This window comes from Muscardinus avellanarius, assembly GCF_963383645.1.
Source record: "Muscardinus avellanarius genome assembly, chromosome: 21".
Classification (NCBI taxonomy): Eukaryota; Metazoa; Chordata; class Mammalia; order Rodentia; family Gliridae; genus Muscardinus; species Muscardinus avellanarius.
The window spans coordinates 22,190,534-22,204,761 of record NC_137807.1 but is presented as its reverse complement, the minus strand read 5'-3'; the positions used below and the strand labels follow the sequence as shown (position 1 = coordinate 22,204,761).

The window sequence follows — 14,228 nt, the reverse complement described above, 5'->3', positions numbered from 1 at the left end:
GGGGTGGGCCTCCTGGGTCCTGAGCCGCCCTCCCCCGCGGGCTGCAGCCCCGCTCTGTACCGCCGAGGGCAGCCACCTTGAGCGCCCAGCGCTCCCCGGGCGGGCCTTGTCCCCCCACTGCGTGAGCGCGGTAGGGTTAGCCCGGGTTTGCGGGAGGAAATTGGGGTTCGGGAGTCTCTCTTGTAATTACCTGTGCTTTTTTTTTTTCTTTTTTCTTTTTGCGGTACCAGGGATGGAACCTAGGGACATTCTACTTCCGAGCTACACCCCCCAGCCTTATTTTTTATTCTTTATTTTGAAACAGGGTCTCGCTGATTTGCAAAGGGCCTCACTGAATAGTAGCTGAGGCTGTCCGCGAACCTTGATCCTCCTGTCTCAGCCTCCCAAATGCTGGGATTACAAGCGGGCGCCACCCACACCCGTTTACCTGTGCTTTTAAACTAACTCCAGAGCCTCCCCCCACCTTTTTTTTTTTTTTTTTTTTTTTTTTTTAGCCACAGAGTTAAGCGACGGCTGGACAGTCGAAATAATAAAGCTTATGCTTTGACAGATTTGTTTTCCTGCAGGGATGACGACCATGATGTACACATGGTGTGGAAGGGAAGGTATTGACTGAGACGACAATAGAAATGGGGAAGGTTTCGTGTGTGGAAGGTTAAGTTGTAGCTGTCTTTTTCCTGTGTGTCCTTGGACTTCTCAGAGCCTCAACTTCCTCTTCTATAGAATGGGAGATCATTGTTGTAATAATGGGCCAGGACCAGGCTCCTCCTGTTAGTACTGCGGCCTCTGATCTGTGACCTTATGAAGGAGTGATTGTATGTTCCAGGGCCCTAGGAGGAAATAGGCGACAAATTCAAAAGAGCAGTAAAGGGCAGACTGTTTATAAAGGCCTGGGCAGGGACATGAGGAACAAAGGTTTAGGACCTCGTGTCCACATTTAGGCCTGACAGGGTGAATCGGCTACCTGAGTAGTTGAGTGTAGAAGGCCCCTGAGAACTGCTGACACCTTTGGAAGAAAGACTGTGACCTTCCTGCTTACCTCCTTCCAGCTTTCCGTTGGTGTCTCCTGTTGGGCAAACCCATCGGGTAGCCTGGAAGCCCAAAATGTGTTGTGGGCTGTAGGGCACAGCGCAGGGAGGGGAGGGCCGTTGTGGATTTGCAGGTGTGGCACCCCAAAGAGGATGGACACTCTCTCATTCCACAGATGAGGAACCGAGGGCTCATAGCAAATAATGAACTGATTGCCTTAAAGTCACGCATAGTGGGCTAAAAGTTACCTGGACCAGACGCCAAGCCGAATGTGCAGTCACTCGCGAGAAGTTGCGACTAAGCTGGTTTCTCACTTAACCTTGCCGAGTGTCGGTTTCCTTATGGTGTTCCCGTGACACTGGTATGTTTATGTATCGTCCATTGGTATACTTTGCCCCGGTTGTCGTGACACAGGACAGTGGGGCAGCAGGCGGTTACCACGTACTGACTGTAAATATGCCTAAGTTCACATAGTCGTATTCATTCAGCGAGTACCAGCCCAGGATTATTAGGCATGTACCCCCTTACAGTGGGCCTCCGTGTTTTGCAGTACAGGGGATGGAACCCAGGGGCATTCTACCTCTGAACGCCTCCCCCAGCCCCTTTTTTATTATTTATTTTTTATTTTAAAACAGGGTCTCACTAAGTTGTGGAAGGCCTCACTAAGTAGCTGAGGCTGTCCGCGAACCGTGATCCTCCTGTCTCAGCCTCCCAAGGACTGGGATTACAGGTGTGCGCCACCATGCTCGCTCTCACCAGGTTAAACAGGTGCTTTTGCCGGGCGTGGTGGCGCACGTTTGTAATCCCCGCGCTTGGGAGGCAGAGACAGGAGGATCGCGCAGGTTCGAAGCCAGCTGCGTGCGCTGGCTTAGGAGACCCTGTTTCCAAATAAAAATATAAATAGGTCTGGGAGTGTAGCCCGGAGGTTCAAGGGCTTCCAGGAACCCCAGTACCACCAAATAAATAAATAAATAAATAAATAAAAAATAAACAGGTGCTTTTCTGTTTCTGCTTTGCTAATGTTTGAAATTTCAATCACGATTGGGTATTTTTATCAAATGCTTTCTCTGCCTTGAGGTCACTGTAGTTTTCCCCCTCAAATCTGCTAGCGTGAAAGATGACAGTAACTGCTTTTCCGATGCAAAATCATCTTGCCATTCAAGAATGATATGTGACAGGATCATACCCGTGTGAAGCCTTTTGGGATTCCTGTCTTTACTCGTTATTCGCCCGAGTGGCGTGTTGGGCTCCCTTTTATGTCTGAGTAGTATTCCATGCTGTGGGTGCGTTCACCTTTGAAAGCTGTGGGTTCTGTCCAGTTCAGGCCGTCAGGAATCAAGCTGCTGTGGACACTCGTGTAGGGCTGTCGTGGGAACATCCTCTTCATTCTCTGAGGAAGGACCACGAGTGCGTTTGTTGGCTGATCCTGGGCGTATGTTGAGTTCTATGAGAAGCCGATTAGTTCGTCCCCACATTACCTTCTACAAGCCGCGTATGAGCTATGAGCGATACAGAGTTGGGGACATCTTTGCCAGCATTTGGTGTTATCTCTGTTTCTTATTTGAGCCATTCTCAGCATAAGTCTGTAATGATCTTAGAGTTTCAATTTGCATCTTCTTGATGGCTAGTGGTGTTGCGCCTCATTCGTGTGTGCCTAACTGTTGAGTTTGGAGTGATATCTTTTAGATATTAGTCCTTAGCTGGTGTGCACTGTTTTTTTTTTTTCCCCCCACTTTGTAGCTTATCAGGCCTTTTATAGAGGAAATGTTTTAATTTTGAAGAGGTCCAGATGATCAGTTTTTTCTTTTATGAGTTATGCTTTTGGTATTAGTATAGGAACTCTGCCTCACTGTGCGTGCTTTTTAAACATTATACAGTTTGTGGGTTTTTTTTTTTTTTTGGTGGTACTGGGGTTCCTGGAAGCCCTTCTACTTCCGGGCTACACTCCCAGACCTATTTTTTTATTTTTGGAAACAGGGTCTCTTAAGCCAGCACAGCTGGCTTCGAACCTGTGCAATCCTCCTGTCTCTGCCTCCCAAGTGTGGGGATTACAAGTGTGCGCCACCACGCCCGGCGATGTGTTTGTTTGTTTGTTTATTTATTTATTTGCGGGTCTGGGGATGGAACCCAGGGGCATTCTATCTCTGAGCTACACCCCCTGCCCTATTTTTTATTCTTTTTTTTTTTTTTGAAACAGGGTCTCACTAAGTTGCAGACGGCCTCACTAAATAGCTGAGGCTGTCCGCGAACCGCCATCCTCCTGTTGCAATCCTCCTGTCTCAGCCTCCCGAATGCTGGGATAACAAGCGTGCGCCACCACACCCGGCTCATACAGTTTGTGTTTTGCATTTAAGTCTGGTCCAGTTGAGTTAATTTTTTTATAGGTGTGAGATTTAGGCTAAGATTTGTTTTTTTTTTTTGCCTATAAATAGTCTGGTTGCTCCAGCATCATTTGTTTCAAAGGTCATTTTAGCCAGGTGTGGTGGCGCACGCTTGTGATTCGGGAGGCTGAGACAGGAGGATTGCGGTTTGAGGACAGCTTCAGCTACTTAGCGAGGCAACTCAGTGAGACCCTGTTTCAAAGTGAAGAATAAAAAATAGGGCTGGGGGTGTAGCTTGGAGGTTCCAGCCCCCCCCCCCCAAAAAGACACTTTTTCTCCATTGAACTGTTTTTGCATCTTTGCCAAGATTTATTTGGAAATATTTTTGTGGGTTTGTTTCAAGGTTCTGTTTCCAGGATTTCAGTGTTATTTGCCATTCTCAGCTGCCTGGAACATTGCAACCGCATGGCAGAACTAAGTAGCAGAACTTAGTATTCAGTAGAATGACTCCTTTTTTGCCCCAAAACAGTAGCTACTCTGAGACCTGTGCCCTTCCATATATTTAGAATAAACTTGTCTATGTGTATAAGAAAACCTTGTTGGAATTCTGACAAGAGTCTCATTAAATCTCCAAGTTAGTTTGCGGGAGTTCACTGATGGCCTCCTTTGAGTCTTTAGTCTATGAATCAAATATTTCTCTGTTTTTTTTGGTCATTGATTTTTTTCATCAACAGTTTATACTTTTAGCATGTAGATTCTGTACATGTGTTAAGTTTATACTTGATGTTTAATTTTTTGGAGTGACTATAAATGGTGCAGTATTTTTATCTTTATTTTATTTTATTTTTTGGTGGTACTGGGGTTCCTGGAAACCCTTCTACCTCTGGGCTACACTCCCAGACCTATTTTATACTTTTTATTTGGAAACAGGGTCTCTTAAGCCAGCGTGGCTGGCTTTGAACCTGCGCGATCCTCCTGTCTCTGCCTCCCAAGCTCGGGGATTACAAGCGTGCACCACCATGCCTGGCTGGCGCAGTATTTTTAATATTGGTTTGTAAATGTTCATTATTCTTATTCTTATTATTTTTTTTTTGGTGTATATGTGTGTGTTTATCTTGTATTCCAGCCTTTTTTTCTTTTTCTTTTTTTTTTTTTTTTTTTTTTTTGGTACTGGGGATGGAACCCAGGGGCTTTCTACCTCTGAGTGACACCCACAGCCCTATTTTTCTTTCTTTCTTTCTTTCTTTCTTTCTTTCTTTCTTTCTTTCTTTCTTTTTTTTTTTGTGTAGTACTTGGGGTGAAACCTAGGGGCCTTCTACCTTCGGGCTCCACTCCCAGACCTATTTTATATTTTTATTTGGAAACAGGGTCTCACTAAGTTGTTGAAAAAGCCTCACTAAGTAGCTGAGGCTGGCTTCGAACCTGCATGGTCCTCCTGTCTCAGCCTCCCAAGTGCAGGGATTACAAGCGTGGCCACCACCCCTGGCTTATTCTTTTTTTGGAACTAGAGTCTCACTGAGTTGTAAAGGGCCTCACTACATAGTAGCTGAGGCTGTCTGGGAACTGTGATCCTCCTTTCTCAGCCTCCCAGCTGTTGGGATTACCAGTGTGGCCACCATGCCCGGCTCAGGTTCCTTTTTTTTTATCATTTCCTTTCTGTTTGAGGAAATTCCTTGGCTCTTCTTTGAGGGCAGGTCTACTTAATGACACTGTAAGCCGTTATGTGCCTATCGTCAGCTTCATCAGTTACCAGCTGCCGAAGGAAAACCTGGCCCTGGGATGTAAGAGCTGGCTGCTAAAAGTAGAAGGGACCATGAAATTGAAGAAACAGGTAGACAGGTACAGGATTGCATGAAATGCAATTGGGGGGGGGGATTAAGGGTCAGAAGAACGTCTCAGGCTGCGGTATGGCAGGAGGGCCTGCACCCCAATGCAGGGGAAGGGTTATATGTTAACTTAGGCACAGGTGGACTGTGGCCAACCAGAATGTTCCTGGCTTTTCCCAAAAACTGTTAACGTGTGACATCAGAAACAGTGCGGACCTCTGGCTGGCACAGTGCGCTCTGCTGGTGACCGGAACAACTTTGTCTCTAGGGGTTAGCTGGCAGTAGAGGAAGGCGGTAGCTACTTTGGATTCCCTACACCAACCCATTACCATTTTGATCGCTTTAATAGGGCTTTCCATTTTCTTTTTTTAGCAAAATGAAATAATCCACTGTGCAGCTGTCCCGTGCTGAAGCGTCTTTTAAAATTTTTACAAGAGCCGGGCGTGGTGGCGTATGCTTGTAATCCCCACACTTGGGAGGCGGAGACAGGAGGATTGTGCTGGTCCTTGCTGGCTTGAGACCCTGTTTCCAAATAAAAATATAAAATAGGTCTGGGAGTGTAGCCTGGAGGTAGAAGGGTTTCCAGGAACCCCATTACCACCAAAAAAAAAAAAAATTTTTTTTTTCACAAGAGCCTCTGAGCTAGAAACCAGTGGTACCCCACTTAGAGATGAGGAAAGAGAGGCTCAGAAACACTAAGAACTGCCGGGCGTGGTGGCGCACGCTTGTAATCCCCGCGCTTGGGAGGCGGAGACAGGAGGATCGCGCAGGTTTTGAAACCAGCTGCGCTGGCGTAAGAGACCCTGTTTCAAAAATATAAAATAGGTCTGGGAGTGTAGCCAGGAGGTAGAAGGGCTTCCAGGAACCCCAGTACCACCAAAAAAAAAAAAAAAAAAAAAAAGGAAACACTAAGGAACACAGCTCTGGTGGTCTCAGTGGCTCCTTCATTGCAGAGACCGAGTGTCTTTTACAGGAACCGTGAGCATCGCGGGGCTTCGTGTAATGCGGAGCGCCTCTTCCTGAGGGTCTCTTTCTGTGGCTCTCACCGGTAGCGTATTTATTTTGCTTGTGGCCAGTCCGCGCACGGTCACCAGCAGTGACCTTGCAAGGCGAGGCGTTTTGAGGGGAGCCTCTTCACGCCCTCCTCGCGCCCCTTTCTTTCAGCTGTCCATCAACGTCTATGACTACAACTGCCACGTGGAGCTGATCAGGCTGCTGCGGCTGGAAGGAGAGCTTAGCAAAGTGAGGGCGGCCCGCCAGAAGATGAGCGAGCTCTTCCCCTTGACCGAAGGTGCTGTCTGGTGGGACTGCCGTTGGGAACGCAGAGGACTGAGGCGGGATGCATCTTTTTTTTTTTGTTCCAGTGCTGAAATTGGGACATTTAGGTTATTTCTGCACATCTGCTTGTTAGAGACATAATTACATTGAGCAGCGTTAGAGTTAACGCTTTTTGAATGTCCACAAGGGGTCTTAGGGCATCGTCAGAAAACCCTGGCCCTGGCTCCGGCTCCGTCGTCCCCGTGTCCCTCCTGCCCGGCATACCTGCTGAGTCCAGGCGCCGAAATTGCTCTGTCCAGATTCATTTCTCTCTAGACCTCTTACTGTGAGATCTTGAGCAAGTCACGTAAGCAGTCTTCAGACTTGGGTTCCTTGCAGTAGAATGCGGGTTGCAGCGGTTGGTTTCTGTCCTGTGGTTCCCGATAGGACGGAATGGTAGGGTCGGGTGGGAGGAGCACACTTAGCACAGGCCCGGCATCCTTGGGTGGATGTCATTACTTTTATCATCGTGTGTGTGGTCCGGTCGTGGGATCCCAAGTCTTGCTGCTATGAGGGAGGTGGTCACGCGGTGCTCCTGTCTCACAGAGCTCTGGATGGAGTGGCTTCGCGACGACACGGCCGCGGACACGGCCGCGGACGCCCTGGACCGGGAGCGTGCTTACGAACTCTTTGAGAAGGCCGTGCAGGACTACATCTGTGAGTGTCTCGGGTTGTCCAGGGCTGGAGCGTCTCCATCGGCCTCTGCCGTCCTGGCTCGTGTCCTGAGCTGCTGCTGCCCATAAAGAGCGTTAATCTGTCAACCAGAAAGATCTAAGTTTGCTTTTCTTTGTCTTTGTCTTTGTTGAGGCTATTTGATTTTAAAATAAGAGTGAAAGAAATATTTGTAGTAAAGGGGAGTCAGTTACTCACACTTAGCAGTTGGCCGGCAGGGATAACTGGTGTCCAAGGGTTTTGGACAAAATGCCTTTTTAAAGAATACTAAAACATTAAAAATGTTTCGGAATGATTATAGATCCCACGGAAGTTACAGAACAGTGCAGAGACGTCCTCTGTACGTCCCACACTTCGTTTCTCTCGGTATCTCACAGCTTTAGTACAGAGTCAAAAGCAGGGACTTGGCTCTGGTGCAGTGTGGTCCTGCCTCATTGTACCAGTGTGGACGTGTGGCCCCTCTGTAGTCCAGAGAATTGGCCCATCCCTGTAGAGATCTTGTTTTGGTACTGAAGGCTGAACCTGGGGCTTTCTACCCCTCTGAGCTACATCCCCAGCCCTATTTTATTTTTTATTTTTTTTATTTTTTTGGTGGTACTGGGGTTCCTGGAAGCCCTTCTACCTCCGGGCTACACTCCCAGACCTATTTTTATATTTTTATTTGGAAACAAGGTCTCAAGCCAGCACGGCTGGCTCCAAACCGGCGCGATCCTCCTGTCTCCGCCTCCCAAGCGCGGGGATTACAAGCGTGCGCCACCACGCCCGGCTTTATTTTTTATTTTTAAACAGGGTCTTGCTAAGTTGCTGAGCCTGGCCTTGAATCTGAGATCTTCCTGTCTCAGCCTCCTAAATACTAGGATCGCAGCGGTCGCGCTGCCCCTGCCCCTGTGGAGTTTGCCCTCGCCTGCATTTCACCAGAGTAAGTGAGGTGTAGAGGCCTGAGCTGCCTGGAGGTTCCTTAGCCTCCTCTGTTGTCCTGTGGCTGTCTTTAGTACTTCTGCATGCCTTGAGGACCATATCAGACAGTGCTATGGACAGAATGTATTTAAAAAGCATTTATAAATATTTCCCCTTTTAATTAAAGGACCTTTTTCCTTTCTTTTCTTTCTTTTTCTTTCTTTTTTTTTTTGTGGTACTGGGGGTGGAACCCAGGGGCTTTCTACCTCTGGGCTATACTCCCAGACCTATTTTATATTTTATTTGAAAACAGGGTCTCACTAAGTTGCTGAGAGCCTCACTAAGAGTAGCTGAGGCTACCTTCGAACCTGTGTGATCCTCCTGTCTCTGCCTCCCAAGCACTGGGATTACAAGTTTGTGACACCACGCCTGGCTATTTATTTATTTATTTATTGCGGTACTGGGAATGAAACCCAGGGCATTCTACCTTCGAGCTACACCCCCTGCCCTATTTTTTATTCTTTATTTTGAAACGGGGTTTCACTAAGTAGTTGAGGCTGGCCGCAATCCACGATCCTTCTGCCTCAATCTCCCAAATGCTGGGATTACTAGTGTGTGCCACCAAACTAGTGCCTGGCTATTTTTTTATTTTGAAACAGGGTTTCACTGAGTTGCCTAGGGCCTAAGTGGCTGAGGCTGGTCTTGAACCTGTAATCCTCCTGTGTAAGCCTCCCACTTAACTGAGATTACAAACGTGTGCCACCATGCTTGGCTAGCAGTCTAGTCTTAAAGGCACGGGAGTGAGTATGTAAGAAGGTTAAAAAGAAAGTGAAAGAAAGATGACAATCAGGTCATTTGTTTAGACATCATTAAAACTAGAGGCTAAAGCCGGGCATGTTGGGCACACTTGTAATCCCAGCATTTGAGAGGCTGAGACCTGAGGATTGATCGCAGTTCGCGGACAGCCTCAGCTACTTAGTGAGGCCCTCTGCAACTTAGTGAGACCCTGTTTGAAAAAATAAAAAAGAATAAAAAATAGGGCAGGGTGGTGTGGTGTAGCTCATAGTTAGAATGCCCCTGGGTTTCATCTCCAGACCCGCAAAAAAAAAAAAAAAAAAAAGAGGCTTAAAGTACAGATTTTTAGTAATAAGATTAGACCTTTTAATTTTATTCTTTTACTTTGACCAAAAGACTTAAGAATGAATCAGGATTCAAAAGTTGAAAAATTTTTAGGCTTTGCAGTTTTTCTGGAGATTGACTAGGATTCATGACTATTTTCACTGAAATCCATTTCCAGGTTCTCACAGTTTTAATACGTGAGCTTTGTAAGAACAATCGCTTACACATTTCCACTTGACTCATCCTGTTTACTAAGTAAATTTTCAATGACTATTCTTAGGAAGACATTCTAAGGTGACTTTTCAAGCTGCAGTGTTAGGGTAGGTAAGTTGAGGACACTCTTGCTTCGTTCCGTGGATGAGTCCTTTTTTGATGGGCACATTTCTTTTGTTACGTGCCAGACTTAGTGTTTTGGGCATTTTACGTCTTAAACTAATCGGCCGCTGCGTTTCACTTTTAGGTCCTAAGATTTGGCTGGAGTACGGCCAGTACTCAATGGGCGGCATTGGCCAGCAAGGCGGCCTTGAGAAAGTTCGCTCTGTGTTTGAGAGGGCGCTGTCCTCTGTCGGTTTGCACGTGACCAAAGGGCTGGCCATCTGGGAAGCCTACCGCGAGTTTGAGAGCGCCATCGTGGAGGCTGCTCGGGTGAGTGCGCGGCCGCGGCTGTGCGTGCTGCTTCGGAGATCTGGCTGCCCTGCATCTGGAGGTGCTGTTCTGAATCAACCTCCAGGACGAGTCTGAGAGTTTAACACAGTCAGCAAAAGAGTCTTTGCCAGCCTGTTAAGCGAATGGGCAGTAAAATGAATAAAACATCTTTAGAGCCGGGCGTGGCGGCGCACGCTTGTAATCCTAGCATTTGGGAGGCTGAGACAGGAGGATCGCCATTTGTGGCCAGCCTCAGCTGCTTAATCCCTCTGCAACTCAGTGAGACCCAGTTTCAAAATAAAGTATAAAAAATAGGGCAGGAGATGTAGCTCGGAGGTAGAATGCCCCTGGGTTCCATCCCCAGACCTGCAAACAAAACAAAACAAAACAAAAAAAACAAGTGTATGGAAGAGCAAGAATGATTTCTTGGGCTTAAAAGCAGGTGGCCACTCTTTTTCTAGTATTTCAAAACAAAAGCGTTTGCTTTTGTTTGTTCGGTACTGGGGATTAAACTAAGGTGCCTTCTACCTCTGATCTACCTTCTAGCCCTGTTTTATTTTTAAATCCGCGATTATTTCGTTTTAGCTTTCCCAGCACTGGGATCACGGCATGTGCTGGCACGCTTGTACTACTGCTTTCCTTACCTGATTCTAGGTGAACATACAAGAAAGCCATGCCACTTTAACCCAGAGGCAGTCTACCTCCAGGATGTACCCTCAGCCTGATTTTATTTCTTATTTGGAAACAACTTTGAAGTGTGTACCACCATGCCCAGCTGTCATGCCACTTTGAAAAAAGAAAAAGGAAAAATACATGTTGAATTGTAACTGAGGAGAGATTTGACCCCTCATAATAGCATTTTTATTTTTATTTTTATTTATTTATTTTTTTTGGTGGTACTGGGTGTGGAACCCAGAGGCTTTCTACCTCCGGGCTATACTCCCAGACCTGTTTTTATATTTTATTTGGAAACAGGGTTTCACTGAGTTGCTGAAAGCCTCACTAAGTAGCTGAGGCTGGCTTCGAACCCGTGTGATCCTCCTGTCTCCGCCTCCCAAGCGCGGGGGTTACAAGTGTGTGCCACCATGCCAGGCTATAATAGCATTTTTATAAGTAAAAGAATTTTGTAACTGTGTCCCGCCTACCTGGTGTATGTGTACAGTTAGTGTTGATCTGTAGTGGGGCCCTCTAGTGGGTAGATCACTTAATGTTGAGTATCCCTACTTGGAACTATGAAAATACTCTAAAATTAAACATTTTGAGTTCTGACATGATGTTGCAAGTAGAAAATTCCGCACCTGACCTCATAAGAAAGTGGGTCACCAGCAAAATGCAGTTGCAATAAAAATATTTTATAAAATATTTTAAACTGGGCGTGGTGGTGCGCGCTTGTAATCCCAGTATTTGAGAGGCTGAGACAGGAGGATTGCAGGTTCAAAGCCAGGCTCAGCAACTTAGTGGGGCTCTCTGCAACTTAGTGAGGCCCTGTTTCCAAACAAAAAACAAAGTATATCTGGGGGTACATCCTCTAGATAGAAGGCCCTTGGGTTCCACCTCTAGTACTGCAAAAAAAAAAAAAAAAAAAAGTTTTATTTAATTAACTTTTATATGAAAAAACCTGAAATTCAAAGTACTTCTGGTCCCAGCTCAACCTGTCTGGTTAAAGTAGCCCCAGGGGCTTCTGGATCCTTACCTGCTGAAAAGTCTACAGCGGAGGCTTCAGCGCGGGCTGAATGAGGCATGGGGTGCACCACCCTGCTGTCAGATGCCCTCCTCGGGTGGACTCCTCTCTTGTCTCCTGGACGTCTTTGCACTTCTGGCCCCTGGGCTCGTACTGAGCTAGAAGTCGTTGGCCTGCACACGCTTCCCAGGCGCCCGCTCCTCCGGGAGTTTTTCCTCCCTCCCTCCTGATAATGACAGCTCACCCTTAAAAGTGCACGGTGAGCAAGCCCCGCGAGGCTTCACCCTCAGCGCCTGAACCATACTTGGGTCCTGTGCGCTGCGGTCCCGTGGGTACCTGTCTTGTATTCTTGGTTTCCCTGTCATAAACACTCAGAGGCAAAGGGAATGTTGGTTTTTGTACCCCTTCTGGCATCTGGCATGATACCTCTGTTTCCTCGTGGAAACTTCTTTTAGTTGGAACTGAAAATTTGTTGAGATGTTCTTTGACGTGGAAAGAACCCAGGTTTATCATTTACCACTGATTTGTCTTTAGCCCATAGCTGGCTTCCTTTCCCCTTTTGACCGGGAACAAACCTTTGATTCACAGCTTGAGAAAGTCCACAGTCTCTTCCGGCGGCAGTTGGCGATCCCGCTCTATGGTAAGAGAAGCTGGCTCCTCAGCAGCCAGCCCTGCGCGGGTTAGACGCGGCTGAGGACGTGCTGTGACTAGCCCCGTCCCAGCGTCCCGTGAGGCAGGTAGGGCTGGTCTTCTCATTCTCCGCTGAGGTGCTTAGTAAAAATACCCACCGTGAATCGAGTCTGCCCAAGATGGTCGCCGGGGTCAGAGTCAGGATGAGAAGCCAGACTCTCAGAGCCCCAGCTGAGATCTCCTTCCTGCTTTTACATAGGATTGGGAAGGTGGAGATGAGGTCTCTGGAAGAAATAGGGAGATGGAGCCCTGTGTTTCCCGCAGAACCTACTGAATGAGTTTGGTTGTGAGCATTTTCTCCAACCCCAGTTGAGCAGGGGGAGCTGCAGTGGCCACGGCTGGGGGCGGTGGCACGAGAGTCTGGCTTGGTCTTTATCTGGGTTGATAAAACCCAATGGCAAGACCCACTGGGCCGAATCCCTCTTTTGATAGATATGGAAGCCACGTTTGCAGAGTATGAAGAATGGTCTGAAGACCCGATACCGGAGTCGGTGATTCAGAGCTATAACAAAGCCCTTCAGCAGCTGGAGAGATACAAGCCCTACGAGGAGGCGCTGGTGAGTGGGCGCCCGCACAGTAGGTTCCTCTGCAGACGTTTCCCTCGTCACTAGTTGCAAGTAGAACAATATCTGTAAAGTTTGTTTTATTGTGAAGTTATATAGAGTGTATAAATGTCTACACACAGTTTCCATCCAGATAATAAAGTGAACCCACCACCCAGGTTAAGAAACAGAGCATTGCCTGTACCCGAGAAGTCCCCTATGTGCCCCTCTCCGATCGCCGCCTCCTCCCTCTCCCGAGAGGTAACCATTTCCTGACCTTTGATAATCATTCCCTGGCTTTTCTTTGTAGTTTTACAACCTACAAAGATCTCCTTAATTAGTATGTTGTTTAATTTTGCTTGTTTAAAGACTTGTGCGTAGTAGACTCATGCTGCGTATATCTTCTTTCATTCAGCACGCTCTCGGGTCTTACTCAAGTTAATAAGCCAAGTTTGTCTTCACTGTTCTAAGCCATGCAGGCCACATCCCTTATCCCTGTGGAGACTGGGTCGTTTCCAGTTTCTGCAGCGGGGGACAGCGTTGTCCTGAGCATTCTTGTGTCTCCTGGTACAGGTGACACAGAGAGCTCATTCTCAGAGGGAGGTTGCTGGATCGTAGGGTGACTCCCAAATGTTCAGCAGGCGGTCAGTTTGCATCCCTGACGGCCAGATCCGAGAGCTCGCGTTCCCTGTGCTGACCCTGTATACTGACCGAAACCTGGCCAGACTCTAGTGAGGTTGACACTGTGCTTTGAATTTGCAGTTCTCCCATGACAGATGAAGTTGACTATCTTTTCACGTTGTTGGCCATTGGGGTTTTCTTTTATCGTGAAGCGCCTTAAAGTCTTTGCCCCTCCTCTTTAAATTTATCTTTTTTTCTGATTGATTTTTGGGAAGACTGTGGCCTTAATCCTTGCTTTTGGTGGTGTGGATTGCAAACATTTGCCCCCTGTTTGAGGCTTGTCTGTTTACTTTCCATTTCAGTGGTGTCTTTGACAAACGCTGCTTAGTTTTACTGTGAGTAGATTTATCGCTCCTTCCCTAGGAGTCTGTGCTTAGTTGGGCTTACTTGGAACGCTTCCACACTCCGGTCTTTAGTAAACTTGCGTCTGTTTTCTTGCAGCTCTATTGTCTTTATTTCGCGCGTAGGTTCTTACCTGCCTGGAATTGGTTTTGTCCGTGGCCTGGGGCAGGGGCCAGTTTCAGTTTCCCCTGTGGGGAACCCTGACTCCGATGACGCCCCGCGGTGTGGAGGCCACAGCTCTCCAGGTCGCCGTCCGCCTTGTGCTGGTCCTCCGGCCTCCGCCGGCCCTGCTCGTGCGTCTCGCTGTCTTACTCTGTCCCGGCAGCCGCTGTCGTCTGAGGTTTTAATCTTGGGTTGGATGAATCCTGTCCGCCTTCTTCCTCTTCTAGAGGTCTGGCTTTCTCTAACCAGTGATGTTTCCATTGAACTTAGAAACTGCTTTTTAAATTTGTGGAAGTTTTGATGG

General features: G+C 47.4%; 1 protein-coding gene across 1 annotated transcript in view; it reads left to right on the top strand.

The window, feature by feature from the left end:
* Positions 1-14,228, top strand: part of SART3 (spliceosome associated factor 3, U4/U6 recycling protein) — a gene marked incomplete at both ends in the record, with an annotated part of 33,176 nt that overhangs the window by 382 nt on the left and 18,566 nt on the right. Inside the window, 5 exons of the mRNA XM_080717807.1 lie at positions 6,341-6,467; positions 7,040-7,150; positions 9,642-9,826; positions 12,096-12,147; positions 12,630-12,754. Coding sequence (XP_080573933.1) covers positions 6,341-6,467; positions 7,040-7,150; positions 9,642-9,826; positions 12,096-12,147; positions 12,630-12,754 — 600 coding nt within the window. The remainder of the gene's footprint in view (positions 1-6,340; positions 6,468-7,039; positions 7,151-9,641; positions 9,827-12,095; positions 12,148-12,629; positions 12,755-14,228) is intronic.